Genomic DNA, 22,648 nt, shown 5'->3' with positions numbered 1-22,648 from the left:
GAATTACTAAATTAATAAGAACTAAAATTTATATTTACCAATTATATTTGTGTGGATGTTTATATGTATAATAATAGATGTTCAAATTGGCATTGTCTATTGAGGCTAGAATTTAGTCTAGATGACAAATTTTTTGCCCAAATGTAGTCGGCATTTTTTTTAAAAATGGGTTGTTGGAGTGTGAATAGCTTTTCTGATGGTGGAAATGGATTAAGCCCCATAAAAAAAAAAAAAAAAAAAAACCTTTGAAACACCCAAATTCTTGAAAGTCGATAGCAATAACCCACATTCCAAAACTTTCTACTAGATTTTATCAAAAACTTGCCAAAATTTCTATTATTTTCTTAAATAAATGTATAAACCAAATTTCCAAAAAATTTCATTAGATTTACGAAAACCTTGTTAAAATTTCCAAAAAAATTAATTAGATTTTATGAAAACCTTGTTAGAATTTCTATGGTCGCCTCGTGATACTATTCTGTTCAAATTTATTTGAGATAGAGTCAAAGAACTATAATAAAAACAAATTCTTTAATTATTTTTCCATGAAATTATGAGCCAAAAACTTGAAAGATGGATTAAAAGTCGATCACAATTATAACACCCCATACGACTATCAGACGATGATGCAAGAATACGCTACATCAGTAGTCTGTGTATTTTAATATTAGTCCAATGGGCTTAATATTATTTCCTTCGGTTCATAATCCCTTGGGTTTTTTTTTCTAAGTAAGTTTAATATATTAATATGATACGAAAAAGGATTTACAGTGAGGCTCGACCACAAAGGAACTAAGCATCATTCATCACACAATCAGATTAACTAGCTTTGATTGTGCCAATAGAGGGGAAACTAGTACAAGAAAGCATAAGTCCAAAAATAGCCCACACAGGGGTTACCAGTTTGATCACAACACAACAGAAACATTTTAGACAAATCAGAATCCTAACCAGGAGACACAGAAACTTAACCACAACTGCCTAGTCAACAAGACAAAAACATCCACCTAGCAAACTCGACACTTGGCTTTAAAGTGTCTGGGGCTAGTTCCTCCACAATCGGACACACGTACATGTCCGAATCGTCATCCTTGTCCGAAGCACCACGTCCATGTGCTGGATGGTCTCCCTTAATGCTGCATAGATCCACACGCGTTCCTGACGTGTCTCCACAGCGACTACCTAATGCCTATGTGTTACTGTGCTTACCCTCCTCAACATGCTAACTGCCAGCCACCGCTTTACCATGTAGGGTGGCTTTATCTTCATCTGCTCTCTAAACACCAGTGTTGCCCCGACTTGTGCTGCTTGGTTATGCTTTGTTCGGCTCTTCATTGTGTTCAACAAGATGAGCTAGCAGCTCAATTTCTTCCATAAAAGTAATTGAAATGGTGGCTACGATTACTGGGCGATTCAGGGAGCTACGAAAGTGAAATTGCGAGGTATGGGGAACAGGATGTAGAGGTAGGGGGAAATTAGCAATGCAAACCGTTGTATCTCCTCTTCCTGTGCCATGGAGCCAGGCTCTTCCTCTTCCGCTTCGGAAGTCTGGGTAACGTCTAGTGACACTAGGTGGATTGAGGTTATTGGCTGAGGAAGCAAGGGAAACTAAGTCAGGGCTAGGCATTGCAGGTGAGCGAGAGCTTCCACCTCTAGTGCCACCTTTCCTACTTCACATACGGAGGCGGACCATGGTGGGGTTGAAAGCAGGGGTAGTAGCAGTAGGGATGGTGGAGGAATTGACAGAGGAATGACGCGAGGAATTAACAGAGGAATTGTGGATCTGAGCTAGATTGCAGAGGTGGGTGTGGGAATGGTGGAATCCATTGCCCAGGTCAATGCAGCTTAACAACCAGCATCGACTACCTGTTATAGTGCGCACATTAGGCTCTCCAGCCCGCGGAGGACAAACACAATAAATCAAGGGAGGAGGAATATCAGAGTAGTTTGTAGGCTCCATTGATATGTGTGATTTGGTTCTGTCTCGGCCTATACATTCATTAAATGGCGCCTGCAAGGTGCCTTGAATGCAATTCAGCTTGGCATGGGGGAAGTTGCAGGGGACCATGTGGCCAGCCCATCCGTCGCCTTGCCGTCTTATCATTTTTATGATTTGGGCAATCACTCGTATCTGGGTGAATCCCTTGGGGTTTTAGTATTGATCCCTTAGTTTTATTATTCCTTTAGGTTTATAATATCAATCCACTAGGTTTATTATTCCCTTAGGTTTATAATATTAGTCCCTTGAGTTTAATATTATTTCGTTGGGTTCACAATCCCTTGGGGATTTAGTATTAATCCCTTGGGTTTATTATTCATTTGGGTTTATAATATCAATCCCTTGGGTTTATTATTCCCATAGGTTTATATTATCAACAAGGGATTGTGACAACGATTATCTCACCATCAAAATAAACCATGTTATTTTAGTGTTTGTAGTGTTTATATTTAAGTTTAACAATGTTGGGTTTATAATATTAGTCCAATGGGTTTAATATTATTTCCTTGGGTTCATAATCCCTTAGGGTTTTATTATTGATACCTTAGTTTTATTATTCCTTTAGGTTTATAATATCAATCCCTTGGGTTTATTATTCCATTAGGTTTATAATATTAGTCCCTTGGGTTTAATATTATTCCCTTGGGTTCACAATCCCTTGGGGTTTTAGTATTAATCCCTTTGGTTTATTATTCATTTGGGTTTATAATATCAATCCCTTGGGTTTATTATTCCCTTAGGTTTATAATATTAGTCCCTTGGGTTTAATATTATTCCCTTGGGTTCACAATCCCTTGGGGTTTTAGTATTAATCCCTTGGGTTTATTATTCATTTGGGTTTATAATATCAATCCCTTGGGTTTATTATTCCCTTAGGTTTATATTATCAACAATGGATTGTGACAACGATTGTCTCACCATCAAAATAAACCATGTTTATTTTAGTGTTTATATTTGGGTTTAACAATGTTGGGTTTATAATATTAGTCCAACGGGTTTAGTATTATTTCCCTAGGTTCATAATCCCTTGGGGTTTTAGTATTGCTCCCTTAGTTTTATTATTCCTTTAGGTTTATAATATCAATCCCTTGGGTTTATTATTCCCTCAGGTTTATAATATTAGTCCCTTGGGTTTAATATTATTCCCTTGGGTTCACAATCCCTTGGGGTTTTAGTATTAATCCCTTGGGTTTATTATTCATTTGGGTTTATAATATCAATCCCTTGAGTTTATTATTCCCTTAGATTTATATTATCAACAAGGGATTGTGACAATGATTGTCTCACCATCAAAATAAACCATTTTTATTTTAGTTTTTGTAGTGTTTATATTTGGGTTTAACAATGTTGGGTTTATAATATTAGTCCAATGGGTTTAATATTATTTGCTTGGGTTCATAATCCCTTGGGGTTTTAATATTGATCCCTTAGTTTTATTATTCCTTTAGGTTTATAATATCAATCCCTTGGGTTTATTATTCCCTTAGATTTATAATATTAGTCCCTTAGGTTTAATATTATTTCCTTGGGTTCACAATCCCTTGGGGTTTTAGTATTAATCCCTTGGGTTTATTATTCATTTGGGTTTATAATATCAATCCCTTGAGTTTATTATTCCCTTAGATTTATATTATCAACAAGGGATTGTGACAATGATTGTCTCACCATCAAAATAAACCATTTTTATTTTAGTTTTTGTAGTGTTTATATTTGGGTTTAACAATGTCGGGTTTATAATATTAGTCCAATGGGTTTAATATTATTTCCTTGGGTTCATAATCCCTTGGGGTTTTAATATTGATCCCTTAGTTTTATTATTCCTTTAGGTTTATAATATCAATGCCTTGGGTTTATTATTCCTTTAGGTTTATAATATTAGTCCCTTGGGTTTAATATTATTCCCTTGGGTTCACAATCTCTTGGGGTTTTAGTATTAATCCCTTGGGCTTATTATTCATTTGGGTTTATAATATCAACCCTAAAATAAACATTAAAAATACTAAAATAAACATGGTTGAATTAATAAAACCTCATAATAGTAATAATAATAATAATAATAATTAATTAATCTAATAATTATGAATTATTAATATTTAATATTACTAATATTATTATGAGTTTATATTTTTTTTCCTCTGGAAAAATCCGTAATTTTTCATTAGATTGGAAAAATTACATATTGTAGATGCTTTACGCATATGCTGTTTGCCACTATGGACTATGATCATAAGAGAAAAAACATATAAGAAGCTATGTGTATCTATCTCCAGATATACCTCGCAGGGCAATCTGCTGTAGTTCGCTGTAAATACTGTCAACTGTGTCTATACATTGAGCCTCACAAGGCTCTCATGCTTTTTTCTGTACATTTCAAAAAATATCATTTGTATTGTTCAGATAGATAACAAAAAACAAAAAAAGCTCCCTGTTCAGTGACCAGGGTCTCGCTGATATATTGGATCTATGTATGGCCGGTGATAATACTGGTATTCAGTTGTCCCTTGCAGCTCGGTAATCTCCCACACACCCCTGTGCATCAGCGCGGCCTCCTTGGATAATTTGTCAGCATGGCTGTTATGCTCCCTGTAGATATGAGAGCAAGTTATATTGTTAAATGCTGCTTTGAGTATAAATACTTCATTTAGAATGATGCTGAGTGTGTGTATGTGACAATCAGATATGCCATTGAACCAATTTATAATTATTTTTGAATCCCCGAAGATGTTTATGTTGGTACAATGGTGACCCAGTGTGAAGTGTAGTAAGTGGCGCAAAGTTATGAGTTCAGCATAGTTATTGGTTCCGGCACCCAAGCCCAATTTGACTTTATAGTAATGCTGTGCATTGATGTATAAAATGAAGCCTCCACCGCATCCATGTTGGTTTGCAGCCCCGTCAAAGAAGGCCCATGGTGTGTTTGTGTCAATACACGGAGGTGGGTGTGGTCGGCGCTCTTTGGGTGGCGGGGGATCTGGAAGCTCCCTAAATGCTGCTATAATCCCTGCCTCAATCTGTGGCCAATGAACAGGCCTGTTGTCAAAGATATGGCGATTACGAGCTTTCCATATGTGCCAATTGACGAGTATCGGAAGGTTTATGATCTTCGATCCTTTGTGTCTATGAGCCCATTCTTCCCATGCGGAATTCAGGTCATCTCCCTCCCAATGCCCGTTGTATGTAATCGAATTTGATAGTGAGATCCACAGGTCCAGAATAGCACTGCAGCGCAGAAAGAGGTGCTCTGTGGATTCTGATGCTCCTTTACACAGTATGCACCAGGTTGGCCCTTGAAAAGCTCTATGAGAGAGCTGCTCCCCTGTAGGTACCTTGTTCCTCAGCATGCACCAGAAAAAAAGCTTGGTTCTTGGCGGTGCCGTGAGCTTCCAAATGCTTTTCCACCAAGAAGGGATGATATCCGGTTTTTTATGTAAATTTAGAATGGTGTATCCGACCTTTGGGGAGTATTTACCATTCTCAGCCTGGCTCCATATTAGTTCGTCCGGACCCTCTTTGATTCTGATATGGGATTCAATTAAAGCTGATCTGAATTCCTGCCACTCCTGATGCCATCTATGTGGAAGGTCCATCTGATGCGCCGACCTCCATGCCTGATTAAAAATCCCTGAGTTCTGCTGGTCAGCAATATGTGCAAAAACTTTGATCTCTCGAGAGTGAAGATATCTGATGAGGTCTTGAGAGAGGATATGCCTACCTCCACTGCCGATCCAAGGATCCAATCCTATTCGAGCCAGGGATCCATCATTGATCCTCCACACCAGGTTGTCTCTAATTAGAGGTAATGAGTGAAGCAACGCCTTCCATACATATGAGATGCCTTTTTTTTGCCAGCTAGGGAGCCTGACCCAGTCCATCAAATCTTGGGGCCAGATATATTTATGATATGATAGGTGAGACCATAGGTTCTAACTAGTCAGCAAGGACCAGCCCATTTTGGCCGCAAGGGCTTGTGCAAATAGAGGAAGATCTTTGAGGCCCCATCCCCCCCATCGCTTAGGTAGTGCAATCTTTTGCCAGCCGATCCAGGCGAAGATGCGTTTGTCTTGATTCCCGGCCCAGAGGTATCTATTGCACAATTTCTGTAGACGAGCTAGAATATGTCTGGGAATCCACGCAAGAGCCATCCATAAGACTGGAGTGGCTTCCAAGACTGGTTTGATAAGCACTAACCGACCTGCCCTGGATAGGTATCTCTGACTCCAAAAGATGAGCCTTTTCTCCAATTTTGTAACAAGCCAGACCCAATCTGCTATCATTTGACACGTGGGCTTTAACCAGTAACCCAAATATTTTAGTCCTCTGTCCATAGGATGGATGCTATAAGGGAAAACCTGATGAGCATACTGTGATTCATGAACAGTGGTGCGGGCGAAAGTGATAGTGGATTTTTGCTGGTTTACAAGCATGCCAGTAGCCATCGAGAAAAGATGAAGGATTCGGGAGAAAGCCTGGGAGTCTCTGATGCTGCCATCCAGCATGATAAGAACATCGTCCACAAATAACAGATGAGTGAGGTAACAGTCATCAGTGATCTTGAGGCCATTGAGGGATCCGTCTCTCTTAGCTGTCATGATTAATCTACTTAACCCTTCCATGACAATAAGAAATAAGAGAGGGGATAGGGGGCAGCCCTGTCTGAGACCCCTTTCAGAGTGAAAGAAATGGGAAGCCGATCCATTGATGAGGACACTGAAAGTAGGGGTGGTGACGCATGCCATGATCCAGTTGATGAGATTAAGTGGGAAACCCAGGTGAATGAGGAGCATTTTGATATAAAGCCAGTTGACCCGGTCAAATGCTTTTGACAGGTCGATCTTGAGGATGATGCTTTTGAGATGTTTGGACCAAATGGAGTGGAGGGCTTCTTGAGCGGAACCTATAGCTTCATGGATCTGTCGATCTTCAAGAAAAGCAAATTGCTGGGGAGCAATATTTTTAGAAAGGATGGGTCTGAGGCGATTTGCAATAATCTTGGAGATGATCTTGTATAGGCAGTTGCACAGAGATATGGGGTGATAGTCATCAAAGGAGGATGGGGTGTCAGACTTAGGAATGAGGGCAATAAAAGTAGAGTTAATAGCATGATATAGACAACCAGATGATTTGCTCTCCTCCACCACCCTCAGTAGGTCTTGACCCAATAGTTCATAGAAATCTAGATAGAATTCGATTGTCCAACCATCCGGGCCTGGGCTTTTTATCTTTCTTGAACCATTTTAATGTGTTTTCCAATTCCCCTGAGGTGACAGGTGCAATGAGATCATCTGTATCCTCCTCATTTACAAATCTGGGGAAATGATTTGCCACATTTATGATCTCAGCCAGATTTGTGCCTGGTGGGATCCTGTAAATGCTCCTGAAGTGAGATGTACTGAGTTGGGAGAGCTTGTTGAAGGAGTCGGCATTACCTCCCTCTGGGAGAGGAAGATTCCAAATAGTATTTGTGACTTTTCTTCCCTTTGCATAATTTTGAAAAAATTTGGAGTTTTCATCGCCAGCTTTAAGCCAAATGGCTCTGCTTCTCAATCTTTGTGATTCTTCCCTTAATTTGAGAATATGAGCCTTTTGGTTCTCCAATTCGATCAAGCGTGCCTTTTCTTCTCCTGTGATGAACCCCAAATTCCAGTCATCCAGTAAGGAGCATAGTTCAGCTTCAATGAGGTTGAGCTGAGCGTTTTCCTTGCTAAGCTTATCCTTTGCCCAATTGATAGCCAGATGCTTCAGCATGGAGAGGTTTTTGCAAAAACCTTTTGCCAGGGATGCCTCTATATCGATGGGGTTTGCAACCCAGAAGTTAGTAACCAATTTTATGAAGCCCGAGTCCTGCAACCATGTGTGGTTGAATTTGAAGGGGGCTTTCGGCTTCTGGTGAGGGCCAAGAATTTCCAGATAAATAGGGGAGTGGTCAGATATACCCCCCGAACCGACCCATTGCTTGTAATGATGTAGATGTTGAAAGAGCGGACCCTTCAACAAGAATCTGTCAAGTCTGCGGGCCAATGTCGCTGTACCCACTCTCCTGTTCCTCCAGGTGGGCAGAGGCTTTTGCATGGGAACGTCCATAAAATTGGTTTGTTCCAAGATGTTTGTCATATACTCAGTAATGGCATCTACCTGAGCCGAAGATCCCCAGGATTCACTGAAGCCCAAAGAAAAATTTAAATCCCCGCCCAAAATGGTGTGGTCAGGGGACAGTAAAGAGAGGTTTAAGAGGTGAGACCAAAAAGTTTCTCTCTGGTGGTAGGGGCCATAAACATTCACAATACAGAGGGTTTTGCCAAGTTCTGCAGAGAAAACATCGATACCCATGAAGCCAGTTCCCCCCCAAGATACATCAACCTTGATAGTTCTTGGGTTGTATCCGATAGCCAGACCCCTGGATCTCCCAACAGCATCAAGAGCCATAAACTTACATCTCGAGGCCAGAGCTTGCAGAGAGTGAGTGATGTTCTCGGCCAGTCCTAGGGTCTCTTGAAGCAAAATAATATCAGTTGGCTCAACCTCAAAAAGTTTCCGTAAGGCTAGTTTCTTGGGGGCACTAGCCATGCCCCTGCAGTTGAAAGATAAGCATTTCATGGGGGAACGCTTCTCGGGGTATAATTTTCTCTAAGGACCCCATCAAGAGTGGATTGACAACCGGAGGCGACCTCCACCCCAGCACGCAAAATAGCTTTAGATAGATCAGTCTTTCTACCTCTGGTGGTCATAGGTCCAGGGCCCGGAGAAGCTAATCCTAACCCAGCTTGATGGCTTGGCGTATCCATGGAATGGGAACGAGGGCAAAGAAAATATGGGTGGGAGGTAGATGTCCCAGAGGAAGTCGGCGAGGTGGAGGATGATGAGGGTGGAAATAGAGATGGAGCAGTAGCGACGATGGGGGGGGGGGTCGACATATTACAATGAGCCATAGAGATCTGAGCAGATGATACAACCATAGATGAAGAGTTATCAAGAACTATGGAGGAAGGGTTAAGAGAGATACCCGAGGCATGTACGGCTTCTGCTGCAGCACGAGCCCTGGTCATCGGCGGAGAGAATGTGCCGAGTCCCATCGTCCCAGACTTTTGTGGAGTAGCTTGAGCGGCGGGTGAAGACCCCGGAGGTGGACGAGAAATAACCGGAGAAGCTCCTCTTGATGGAATAGGAGTAGCCTTGGGGGAGTCCTCTGGTTTTTTGTTTAGCGGGCACTCTTTGTAGAGGTGTCCCACCTGATGACACCGTCTGCATCGAAACGGGACGCCTTCATAATCCAAAATCTGAATCCTGCAGTATTTCCCCCACTGAAGTGTAATCTTCTCCTCTAGTCCTTCACGGGTGTCCAAGTGTACCAGCACACGAGCAAGGGTTCGATTCTTCGATTCCACGAAGGTTCGATCGTGATCTAAGTAAGTGCCAAGAGCATTTCCAATTCTTATGAGAACATCCTCACTCCAGTACTGCAGTGGTAGCCTTGGCAGTCTAACCCACAAGGGTCCTGCCCCAATCTGTTCATGCTCCGGGCCGAAGAGGGGGCTCCACCTCTTGAGAAGAACTGGAGCCATCTCAATATGCCAGTACTTTGCCAGTACCAGATCCATGTAGACTTCCTTTGCAAAATGGAGAGAGAACCATCCTCGGGGTAAGACATGAACATCTGGTAATTCTTTCAGTAGGGCACCCCAAATTTCCTTGACCCATTGCGTCAACCTGTTGGCAGAGTATGCACGACCTCACACATGTCCGACCAAGACCGTGCGTGCCATGACCGCAGCTTCCCCTATGGCCGAGGTCTCGCCAAACCTGATGGTAATATCCTTAGCAGTCGCCTTAATGCACTTTGTTTTCCTCTTCTTGGTACGGGGGGCCGAAGGGTGATCAACAAAGGGATTTTGGACACCCTCAGGAGAGATGTTCTTAACAGGTTTAATGTTTACCGCCGGGGTTTCGAAACATCCAGATGGTCGTAGCCCAGGCACAGGGGGGATATTAGGTCCAACTGCGGGAACATTAACCGGGGGCGTCGAGTGAACAGTAGAGAGGGGCGGATGAGGATCAAACGAGAGTGAATGAGGCATGTAGGTGGATAGGATATGCAGAGTACCCGGAGATAGGGGAGGAGCTTCAAGACCCGGAGAGTCCACAGGGGGCGGCTCAGAGGAAGAGGGGGCAGCGTTATAACCGGGCAAAGTAACCACAGGCGAGACGACATGCGAGGTAAGGTCCGATATCGGAAAAGGATCAGAAACCGACATAGAGAAATTAGGGTTACCGAAAATTACCCGATCCGGGAAAGGGTCCGTGGTGTAATCCACTAGATCTGTCTCCATATTCCCCTCCATTTCAGCCAGCGGTCAGTATCAGATGGCGACGGGTGTGGATACGGTGAAACGGCACCGGCGAGAGGCAGTGAAACAGCTATAGTACAGGCTACAGCCTACAAGATTATGCAGTAAACCCTAAGCAATTACCCTAATTTGGCGCGCTCCATCCCATATTAGTTCTTTTCAAATAAGTAACTTTGTAAATAAGATATTGTGATTGTGCAGGTCTTAAAATGGAATCCGCAATGGACTGAACCACATCGTCTTATTCGAAAAAGGGCTTTGAAGCCTCCTGAAAACTCACTTGGAGAATGCCATGATAAGTTAAATTGCAAAGTTGAATGGCTGGTTAAATGGAGGGGATTAGGGTATGATCAATGTACATGGGAGATGGCAGATTCAAACATTCTTGCTTCCACTTCAGCCAATGAGCTCATGAAATCATATGAACCCTATTATGAGTTTATATTATTGTAATAATATTAATATAATAATCATAAATATATAAATATATAAGAATATCATTGTTATTATTTATATATTTTTTAATTATCGTAAATGGTTGGTCTTTAAAAAATTACACATAATAATTCACTTATCACAATTCTAAATATTATTGGATCATGTTTATTATTATGAGCTATTATAATAATAATAATAATAATTCAATATAATTGTGATTATTATTATTATTTTTATAATAATATAATAATAATCATAATATATTATTATAATAATAATAAAATAATATAATAGTAAATATTATTATTATTATAAAATAATAATTATAAGCCCCAAGGGTTAGCTCAGTTGGTCAAAATCAGTGCCTCACCATCATTCTCCACGAAGTCCTTAGGGTCAGGCCTAGCTAGTGCGCCGCGGGGCTAGATTCCCTTCGGGGTCGATCAACCTAGATTTTTCCATGGACGTAGTGCCACCTGTTGACCAGGGTGTCCGTGAACCACAACACTATATATATATATATATATATATATATATATATATATAATTTTATTTCTTGAATAATACAATGATAATCTAATTAATTAATATTAATAATATTATTATGAGTTTATATTATTATTGTAATATTCATATAATAATATATATAAATAATATGGTTGTTAATATTTATATAGTTATTAATAATCAGTTGGCCTATCGGCGTATATCAACCACATTGGAAAGTGTGGTTGATATATATGCTTGATATACACCTATCAACCATATTTACCCTGGTAAATACGGCTGTGCTAGTTTAGGTATTTCTCAGTGCTCATATAAGTAACATAAACAAAAAAATGTACATGGCTTCTCTTCTTTGACATTGCCTCTATGTGTACAAATTTTTTTTATTCCATACATTTACCTGCATTGGTTACTTGCAGAGATTTGTGGGTAGGATGGATTTGAGTGAGTAGGGACACCTTTGGGTTAGCTTGGATCATGAGTAGACATTGATGGATTTAGTGGTCTTTGCTTTGACAATGAAATCAAGCATTAAGAAAACTGATGCGGAAAACTAGTTGTTAATCTTGATGAGCATAGATTCTTTGATCTCTTTAAATAGTTTGACCATAAAACAGATTTTGTGTTGTTAAGGGTGAAAAACAATTCAAGTTCCATGGAAGATAAACTTTCCTAGTAGGGTTGCAGTTAACTCTAGGGATGGTAGGAATTGCATTGAGAGGCTAGGGAAGTCCACTTAGATTGTGAAAACTAGTTGGGAAATATTTTCAGCCAAGAAATCAAGAATCCAATGGGAGAAAAGTTAAAACCATCATGGTATTATTATATATCTAAGGGCTCCAAAACAAGATTTCTAGCCCATGGGTTAAGTCAGTAAACCAAAATAGGAAAAATATTTTTGTTAGGCTATGGATATGGATGTAATGAAAATGTTGTGTCCTATGACACCTCTCAAATTGAATTCCATATGAATATATCAAGGGGCACTCTCCCTATGTGATATCCAATGATAGTGGCTGCCTTGAACAAATTGTGTAAATTATCTACCTAGAATTAATAAATTCAATATTAGCAGGAAGGTTATTACTTTGAAGTTTGTGATAGACCTCTTGGACAAATGTTTCAAGGAATTTTTACTGTCATCTCCATTGTACAAGCCGTTGTAGAGCCAAAACTGACAATGGCTCTTTTGGGTGAGTCCATAATGTCTTATTTATGATAGAAAGGTTGAGGTTGGAAAGTTTGACTAGGCCATAGTAAATGCAAAAGGATTGCACAATAATGCAACCATAAATTTGACCCCAAGGATTGTGGCCCTTCAAATCATGGCTCAATTTCTCTTACAAAGTAATATTTTGGGCTTGAGACAATCCAAGACACTAATGTTGGATATTTTAAACATGTCGACATAATAAAATTTGACATGGGGCAGCCCTCTCCACTGCTTCATAATTTTTTTCCTAGATTATATGATCCTTCTAATTTATTGGGTCATTGTTTAGTTTTGAAAGTTCAGACCATGCCATGCTTCCTCTTTCCTTTAGCTATCAATCACAAGGCTTTGTGCTTTCCTTTGATTGCTTAACCCTCATAATGAATAAAATATGGCAAACCACTACTTTAGATCTATTTTGCCAAGTAGGAGAAAGGAAAATGTGTAGGGCTGGACAATTTTATTCTCAAGGAGGTAGCAAAGATCTCCTCCAAGGGGAATATATGAGGAGTAGCCTATGAAGCAAGCGGTAGACAAAATGGGAAACTTACTCAAAGCTATATTATAGATTCTTCAAGATTGGGGGCCAAGTGTGAACCAAAATAAAGAATAAGAGTATCCCCAATGTATTCCTCACAGATACACTCCCTTGAAACCTAGACAAAGACTTGTGAGGTATTTTTACTAGGCTACATTAGACTCTTGTTGACATTCAACGTGTTCTAGCTAGCCAGTTGTATGTTTGGCTGAAAAGGTGTGATGATGCATAACAGAAGCACACTAAATGGAGTTCCAATCCTTTAAATGAAATATCATATAATGGAGCTCTAATCAAGGACAAGCAAAAAGAAGTGGAATTAAGGTTGTACAACTTGAGAAATCCCATGAACAAGTATCCCATTGAGATGAGAAAGACAAAGAATCCATCCAACAAATTTTGGGAAAATGGTTGCAAAGAAATCAAGGAGGGATGGAAAAGGAAAGGAGAATGAAGAAATAGAGACAAAACATACTACATATATTGTAGATACACCATTTATTGAGAGAGAAGAATGAAACAAAAATGCATAAGGCAACAATCTCGGAAAGGTTTGTAGCTGTTTAAGAAGGTTTTCTTATGTTATCAAAATACTTATCATGGGTTGCAACACGGCACCATCCAAGGTAGTAAAATGTTAAAGTCTATCAATATGATCTCTAGAAAGAAAATCGATCCAACTATAAGTTGGTCAAATTTTGTTACATTGCAGAAATATATAGTGGATAAAGTCAAATCATGCCATTGTAAATATGGCTAGAATATCACGCATTAAATCTTTAAAGGCCACTTCCAAACCACAACAAGGGGATTTGGTTGTGGCCACCCCGATTTTATAATAAAAATTTTGAATCAAAATAAGAACATCCTTGAATTACCAGAATTAAACAAGTTGGTATCACTATTGACATCAAAGAACTTTGCAAGGCAAGGAGAATTTGGACAAAAAAATGCAGATCTAAATTAGAGAGAAATCATGTTTAAAATGTTAGAAGATGGTGATGTGAAAGGAAAAGGAATGCATACCAAGCTTCATATAAATTTCATTTCAGGCCTTGGTTCAAAGGCCATAACACTACCTTCCCATACCTTGTGAGAAATTTCCACATCTAAATTACATTTCAATGGGCTAAATGACTAGTGTCCTGGGTTATCATCATTAAATGTTATATCAATGCCCAATTTTCTCCTATTTCCAAAAGTGACTAGAGAGCCAGTTGTGATTAATTCAACATCATCAAAACCATCGCCAGCTTCTGTAGTTGCAATTAGTAGTGTTTCTCCACTTTCATCAGCATGATCATCACTTCCACTTGCCACTATGGGAACCCCTCCATATAGTACAATTTATTCTAAATCCTCATGAAAATCATCTCTATGGTTAATATTAATACTGCACAATAAATCTTGATGGTAGTCCTCTACTGTAAGAATAACACCATTTGTGATTTAAAATGTATATTCTGCTAATGTCTTCTCTAAGTTTGGTGCATAATGTGCAAAAACATATTCCTCGATGTCATCACTAGACTCAAAGAGAAGTGTAGAACCATGCATGGTCAATGGTGAATTGACACCCAATTTAGCCTTCAAATATTTTCCATGTTATCCTTCAGTTTTTCTTGTTGACTATTCACCTCTAGTGATACAGGTGTCCCTAAACATACATAACAAGATCTGTTGGGTTCAAATGGCTCTAATAGAATCAGAAGCATCTTCCTTGATGGATTTTGTAAACAATATATCATTCTATAGTTCTTTGAATCATTTCTGAGCAACTATTTTTTTCAAGTACAATTAGACCTACAATGATTGCATTTGTTGTTGCTATGCATTTGGATGCCCAAAGGAGCTCGAATATTAGCAGTTGCAGTAACAAATTCAACTACTAACTAGTCATCTTTGCCAAATGTCAAACTCCCCATCTCATGTTTTCTTATTTCAAAAAAATCTGCAAGGTCTTCAAGAAAATTCTTGCATTATCAACAATATTCCAAATGTCCTATGGGTTTTTCAGCCCTAACGAAGCCATTGCAGATAAGGATTATTCCCTTTCCTCTATACTTGAATTATTAGATATTCCATTCTCTATATCAATAAAACACCTTGCTCTCAGCCCTAATCCAAGTTAGCCTCATTTCCTCCATTTACAATAATGTTCAAGTTGGTTGTATCATCCATTATGTCTACTCATTTTACATTAGGTATGCAATCTACCAGTATTATGGACCATATTTGGAAACTAGGGTATAATCACAAAATTCTCCCTTTTGTTGTGGTGGACTATAGAAAGGGTACTTAATATTTGCAATCTCAAAATACCTTCACTGTACATTACACATTAGAAACAAAGATACATTTTTAGTTGGAGAAAAGCCTCATTGGTAATAAATCCCAGAATATTATTAATGTCAAATTTTACGAGAACCTTAGAATTAACAAAGGTGATGACCCAATTAGGTTGTTGCGCCATTGAATTACATCTAAATATTCAAGCCTTGTGAGAGTTTACTTTTCTAGTTCAAAATGGTGATGGTGAGAACTGCATTGCATCCAAGTGACAGGCCACTAGAGAAATGTGCCATGCCATAATCCCTTCCATTATTTCATATGATTTTCCAAAAGGATGTTTTTCGTTGGTTGTCACTGGAAAGAAAAACAATATTTGTAGCAATTTGTGAATAGAGTATTTCATCATGTGAATCTGTGAGCAGTGGCTGATATGGCTTTTGCTAGTTAATAAGGTGATCTAAATGCTAGTTTCAATAGTTTATGAAGATATGTCATTTTTGTTAATGGAATTACTTTGTTGCTACAAGAAATATATGTCATTTGTGTTATGGAATTACATCTTTGTTGCTACAGGAAAAATGGTACTTTAGCTTTCCATAAATTTCCTCTTTTACCAGTTAGGAGTTTGTTGTAGTTCCATACCCATTAGGCATGTTTGTAAACATTTTTAAAGCATATTTCCTTAACATAATTTCAAAATATTGTAAAATCATCTATGCTAATATGTCACTCATTGTATATTTCACAGGTGGCCATATTTTTATCCCATCCAAAATTGGGGCCGGTATCGATCCAAGCTCAATCTAGATGGAAAAGGAAAAACAATAAAACGTGACAACTAGCAACCATTTCCACCACAAATACAAACAATTTAAACATGACATGTGTAGTTTGCAACCTCAAAGATACTTAACATACAACACATTCACAAGGAATCTAAACTAAAGTTGAAGATAAAGCCACTTCCCAAAACCATCCACTAATACTTTCTAAGGTGGAAAAAGAGCCATGGATTTGGTAAACTCATCTTAGGGACAAATCTTGATTTGGTTAAAACACTGAACAAAAAATAATTTTTTGTTGTCAAAGTCATGTGATGACATTTTTAACAAGATGATTCAGAGCAGAACATCTACTGAAAATTTATATAGCTTTTAGTCTAAACTTAAATTTAACTAAGTGTGTTGCCTTCTTTCCTTCTAAATTGTTTTTACTACACATCCAACACAAATAAACAGACAAACATTACAATACAAGCACCTGTGAATTGTAGTAAGTTCTTGTAACTTGGATTTTAACCTCCACCCATTCCTTCAAAATTCATTTTGAAATCAATGAAATTTTCCACAGTGATATTTACAAGCACATTGAGTGTAAACAACCTAAAAAACATTCAACTATTATATCACAAACCATGCAAATATTACATTTTTTTTCATACACATGGAATGTCATACATTTGTCCATTGAGTTGTCACCAATACAAAAGAACCCAATCATTGCAGGTTGGGAAAAAATAACATATCAATGGGTTCTTCTTTAGTGAAATAACTATGAAATGATAGCCCCAAGGAAAATAATCATAAGAAAACATTCACATATTGTGGAACTATGTTGATTTTGATCAATGATTTCTCTTGCAATAGATGGTGATTTGATGTTATCTTTGACACCTCCATCTACAGTCGACATTCTTCTGGAAAGTATATCAGTGGACAACTTATGAATGTCTACATTGTAATGTATGATAAAAGATTGAAACTGAGAAATCCACATTATTGCTTCCTTGTAAAGTGGTTTTAAATTCTGTTTTTGAACTTCATAGATGTTGTTGATTTGATTTCTTATGAGCTATGAGTTTGTGAAAATTGTAATATCATTGACAACATAATTTTTTGCCTCCTTTAACCCCTCAGAAAGGGAAATATAGTAGCCTTCGTTACTCATTGTCCTCCCATGCACTTCTATATTTCTATGCATCACATGATTTCTTGTCGCATTATGAAGCACATATTTCATAGTGGCTTGACCGATATTTGGATGAAAAGACACTTTGATGCACATCTTCCACTTTTGCACCATTCGTTGCACTAAGAAGACCTAGAAAACAAAATAATAATAAATTCATATTAGGCGAGTAGGAATTTATCTAGCTTATACATTCAAAAAAAAAGAAAGGGATGGCATGTTGTGGATGCTCAGTTCTGCAAGTAGGGGATGCTCTGTGTTGGAAGTAGGGGATGGAGGGGATTCGGGTATTTCAAAATTGAAATTGAGTGCGGTTGGCGAATGGCGGGGTTGGCGACGAGTGCTCCGAGTTAATGCATGCAGGTGGCAAGCGAGACTAGTGGACGATAACGAAGAGAAGTTTCGGCGACAGAGATGACGAAAGAATTTCGAACCAACAAATGGGTGTCAGGGTTCGTGGTTCTGGCGAAGTCAAATTGGTGACCGGAATAGTGCACTTTTTGGATGACCAGAATCTCCAAAAATTCGCACTATAGCTTACTCCCTAAAACAATATTCTATGTTGTCATGTTGTGCTGGCATTACGCCGCAAAATATGGAGAAACCCCTCCAACTCTCTGAGGCTTGAAGGCACCATGTCTGCTCTCCACCGTAGATAAGATGTCAAGACGAAGTATATTTTTTATGAATAAATTGTGGCCATAGGTTTAAAAGTCAACAAACCTCCTTCCCCTTTGAAGTTGAAATATAAACTTTCGGCTAATAAAATTATTTTGAAATAGTGTTAACTTTTAAATGAGCATGTCCATTTAAGTTAATTTTTTTTTTTTAAGTTTTCTAAAAATTATATATTAAATTATTTTTAACAAATTAACAAAATTTTAAAATTATATGCTTTACTTTTATTTTTAATTCTTATTCAATGTATTTTTTTTCAAATAAAAAAATTTAATGTTTAATGAAACATTTTGATTTTGATATAATTTGTATAAAGTTTGGATGTATTACTTGATAGTTTTTACAATCATGTGTAGTCCCTACTTTCAACTCCCCTGTAAGGTTTGAATCACTAAATTAATGAGAACTAAAACTTATATTTTACCAATTATATGTGTGTGGATGTTTATATGTATAATATTACAAGTTTAAATTGGTATTGTCTATGGAGACTACAATTTAGCTTCATAGCAAATTTGTGTGTGGATGTTTATATGTATAATATTACAAGTTTAAATTGGTATTGTCCATGGAGGCTACACTTTAGCTTCATAGCAAATTTACGGTGAGGAGCTTAATAGAGCCATCTGAACTGCCCTTCTGTTGACGAAAGACTACTTTCGGCGTTGAAGGTTCCGCGTGCCAACGGTGTGCGTCTGAAAGTCTAAAATAATTAATTTCAATAATTAAAATATATATATTTAATGACATAACAATATGTAAAGTGTATAGTCAAAATTTAAAGCATAGAAACTACGATGAACGGGACTAATAAATTGATTTCGTTAATTTGTATCTCAAATAAATTGATTTTGTTATTATATTTTATTTGATTTTGTTATTATAACTGCAGTAGGTATGATGGTAGGCATTTAGTAATAAATTTTCATAAAATATGAAAGATACAAATTACTTAACTCAAACCTACCCTTTTAAAAGCATCTAGCCCGAGACATGAGGACACTGCAAAGACAAATATCCACGTGGGACACAATTCAATGGTGATTCTAGATAAAACGAAGGATAGGCATTCCTATCTCCTGCTGAAATCATCGAATCGGTTAGCTCCCTAGAGAAATGGTATTCAATTCGAACTTTATAAATCGTCTCACCAAATGCAGGCCTCAGCGTCTTCTCCATCTCGAAATTCAGCATCTTCGAATTCCTTTGCCTTGAGTCTGCAACGCGGTGCATTCTGTGCTCGCTTCGTAGGCTTTCCTCAATTATCGATAGCTTTGTTCTAATGGCTGCTCTGAATATGAAGGTCACCAGAAAGCCGGCTGTCCTCGTCGCTCCTTCCGTGCCTACTCCGAAAGGGTTGCTATACCTTTCCAATATAGATGATCAACCGACTCTGAGATTCCATATTCCCATCGTTCAGTTCTATCGCTTCGATCCTTCGAAAAAAGGTGAGGATCCCGCTCGAGTTATCAGAGAGGGGCTGGCGAAGGTTTTGGTGTTTTACTATCCTTTTGCCGGAAGATTGAGAGACGCGCCCTTCGGCAAGCTCGTCGTCGACTGCACGAGCGAAGGCGTGCTGTTTGTGGAAGCTGATGCCGACATTTCTATGGAGGAATTCGGAGACCTGCACCCACCCTTCCCGTGCTGGGCTGATCTGCTGCACGACGTGCCAGGCTCACAAAATATTACCAACTCTCCCCTCCTTCTCATTCAGGTTAATTCTTTCATTCTCTGATGAACTCAATTCATATTCCACTCTAAATTCTGTTTTCTTCACGTGCTGCTTATTACGATATTTCAGGTAACGCGGCTGAGATGCGGAGGGTTCATATTTGCCCTTCGTTTGAATCACAACATGAGCGACGCCCTTGGACTCGTTCAATTCTTGAAAGCTCTGGGTGAAATGGCCAAGGGTGAGACCAGGCCTTCGGTTCTTCCAGTTTGGGAAAGAGAACTCCTCCGACCACGGACCAATCCTGCAGTTAAATTCCCCCACTACGAATATGATCAAATCCAAGACAAGGACAGCGAAATGATGAATGTGGACGAGATGGTTCACGAATCATTTTTTTTCGGGCCGAAGGAAATTGAATCGCTAAATAGACAAGCTGTAGGGCAAGGCAAGTGCCCGACCTTTGAGGCTCTATCGGCGTGTTTGTGGCGTTTGAGAACAAGGGCTCTCCAATTGCCAGTGGACCAAGAAGTTCGGCTCTTATTCACCCTGGATGCCCGAGCGAGATTCGACCCGCCTCTTCCCAAAAATTTCTATGGCAATGCTATCAGTTTGCCATGCGCGAAGACGACCGCGGGAGAACTGGCAAGCAAACCATTGTCCTTCGCTGTGAAATTGATCCGCCAAGCAAAAATGGGTGTGAACGAGGAGTACATGCGGTCGATGATCGATTTGATGGAGTTGAGAGGGCGCCCTCAGTTTACAGTAGTTGGCACCTATGTGGTGTCGGACTGTACCAAAATCGGGTTTGAAGATGTGGATTTCGGGTGGGGAAGACCAGCCTACGGCGGCCCAGCAGAAGGTGGAGTGGGTACAGTGGCTGGCTTGTCGAGCTTCTTCATCCCGTACCGAAATAACAGTGGTGTGGAAGGCATAGTGGTTCCCGTATGCTTGCCGCCTGCCGCTATGCGAATATTTCGATCAGAAATCGATGGAGCCATTGAGAACGGCTCCCCTTATTTACATTCCTCGCTGTAAAACAGCAATCTCTAAGCTTAATTATATTAAGCGACTGTTACTTGAATAAAATTAATGATGTAAAACAGCATTGAGCTCTGGTTATTTGAATAAAAAATTAACGTGGTACCAAGAGAGGTCTTCCTGCATTGACGCTTTGGCGTCCAGAAAATTGGCTGCATTAAAAACTTCCTCAATTGCGTAATGAGAAACGGAAAAACTAGAAGGTACTGTAACGATGGCATTTAATGCTTAGCCATTGTGGTAATTGGTTGGTGCAAGCATATTGGCCTTTTCTAATTCATGGAAAATATTACGATGAAGAAAGTTGTGTATCTAGAAAGTTGTTAAATACGAAAATTGTTTTAAACATGCAAAATGGTGAACCTTGACAATTAGAAGTCATGAGAATCAATATATGTTTTATTTTACTTTATCTCTTCCTAATTGTATGTTGCGAAAGGATTTTATTTTTATTTTTAGAGTAAAATTAGATTCTTCCTTTTGTCTAGAGGTAATAGTCAAGTTATTGGTAATATATTAAAATCACATTATATACTCATTTAGAATTCTAAATAGATTATGCTTTTCAAGAGGTTAACCTGTGTGTCATATTATATACTTATTTAAGAGTATTATATATATATATATTTTTAAGAGTTTAACATCTATGTCATATTATATACTCATTTAAGAGTATCATACAGGTTATTGTTTTCAAAAGCTTAATATGTCATTTTATTGGATTTGAATTTGGGATGGGAGCATACCACTATTCCACCCAAGCATTCAAGCTAAGCTCATTTGACAAAAATTAAAGGCATTAAAGACTGCCCACATAGAGAAATCAAGCTCCATCTTATCTCACAACATAACTTACTCTTTTCAAAAGCTTAAGATGTGTGCCACATTATATACTCATTAAAGAGAGCCACATAACTCACTCTTTTCTAGAGCTTAACATGTCGATTTACTAGATTTGAACCTCAGTGAGGTGGACGGGAGGTCGTGATAGATATCACAAAAATTGAGGCCATACTCAAGTGGCTAGATCCTACTAATGTCGCACAGTGCATTGTAATATCTATGGAAGTTTATACCATGATTTTCAGCTATGGTTGCACCACTTCATACCATAATAGCGAACGTTAAGAGTTTCTTGTGGGGAAAGAATCAAGGGAAAGCTTTCAATGAGATGGAATAGAATATCAGTCAACCACTAGTCCTTTCATTTTTGGAGTTTGAAAATCCTTTCGAAATGGAGACAAATACAAGTGGCTATACAGATAGAATATTTGTATTGGCCTAGAATGCATGATCTAGCTTAATAAATTAGAGTATGCACACTTTGTTGTATTAGTAAGCCTCGTATTAGAAAGCAAATATTTATACCATTCCTTATGTGTAACTACTAAGCCTTGGGATAACATCTCCATGGATTTTATGGGTGGTTTACCAAGAACAAAGAAGGGACATGACTACCCATTTGTGGTAATTGATATTTCGAAAGATGCACATTCTTATGCCATGTAAAATGGCCATCAAAGGAAAAGAAACAATAAACACATCCTTTGAAAAGGTCTAGGTGTTCTTTAGTATACCAACATGAATAATCTTAGATAGGGATGCCATATTTCTTAGAGCCTTTTGGAAAATATTTTGGGAGAATGTGTGAATTAAATTAAAGAGATCTATATCTTTACATCCATAGATGAGAAGGTGGAAGTAATCAACATGACATGTGTTCAACATATAATAGGTTATAATCATAAGTATCAAATACTTTGGATCAAAAATTGATTTCATATTTAACACTCTTATACTAAGGTGATCCTAAGTTCTACTAACTCCCCTTTTGAAACCTACTTAGTTATTTTCAACCATTACTCTTGGCTGTTATATATGGACAATAAGGACGAGCGATGGAAGATATGACAGGAGATTCATAAAAAGTAGAGTAAATTGTTGAAAACATTGGTATATT

At 38.4% G+C, this 22,648-nt stretch overlaps 1 protein-coding gene across 1 annotated transcript; it reads left to right on the top strand.

The window, feature by feature from the left end:
* The first annotated feature begins 19,257 nt into the window (after positions 1 to 19,257).
* LOC149253815 (benzyl alcohol O-benzoyltransferase-like) lies at positions 19,258 to 20,685 on the top strand. The gene is made up of 2 exons (XM_089456936.1): positions 19,258 to 19,689; positions 19,777 to 20,685. Exons 1-2 carry the CDS (start codon positions 19,258 to 19,260, stop codon positions 20,683 to 20,685), a joined length of 1,341 nt encoding a protein of 446 aa, XP_089313062.1.
* Positions 20,686 to 22,648: the final 1,963 nt, after the last annotated feature.

Source organism: Pinus tabuliformis, chromosome 7, assembly GCF_031772625.1.
Source record: "Pinus tabuliformis cultivar Carrire ecotype Pingquan chromosome 7, CPIR1, whole genome shotgun sequence".
In the NCBI taxonomy this organism is placed as follows: domain Eukaryota; kingdom Viridiplantae; phylum Streptophyta; class Pinopsida; order Pinales; family Pinaceae; genus Pinus; species Pinus tabuliformis.
Note: the sequence above shows the minus strand (reverse complement) of the source record. Positions and strands in the feature narration are given on the sequence as shown.

Bases quoted from the DNA above. Each gene is read 5' to 3' on its own strand.
- LOC149253815 (XM_089456936.1), top strand. From the start codon at position 19,258: ATGGCTGCTCTGAATATGAAGGTCACCAGAAAGCCGGCTGTCCTCGTC. The intron at 19,690-19,776 runs GTTAATTCTTTC...ACGATATTTCAG, and splicing joins CTCCCCTCCTTCTCATTCAG to GTAACGCGGCTGAGATGCGG.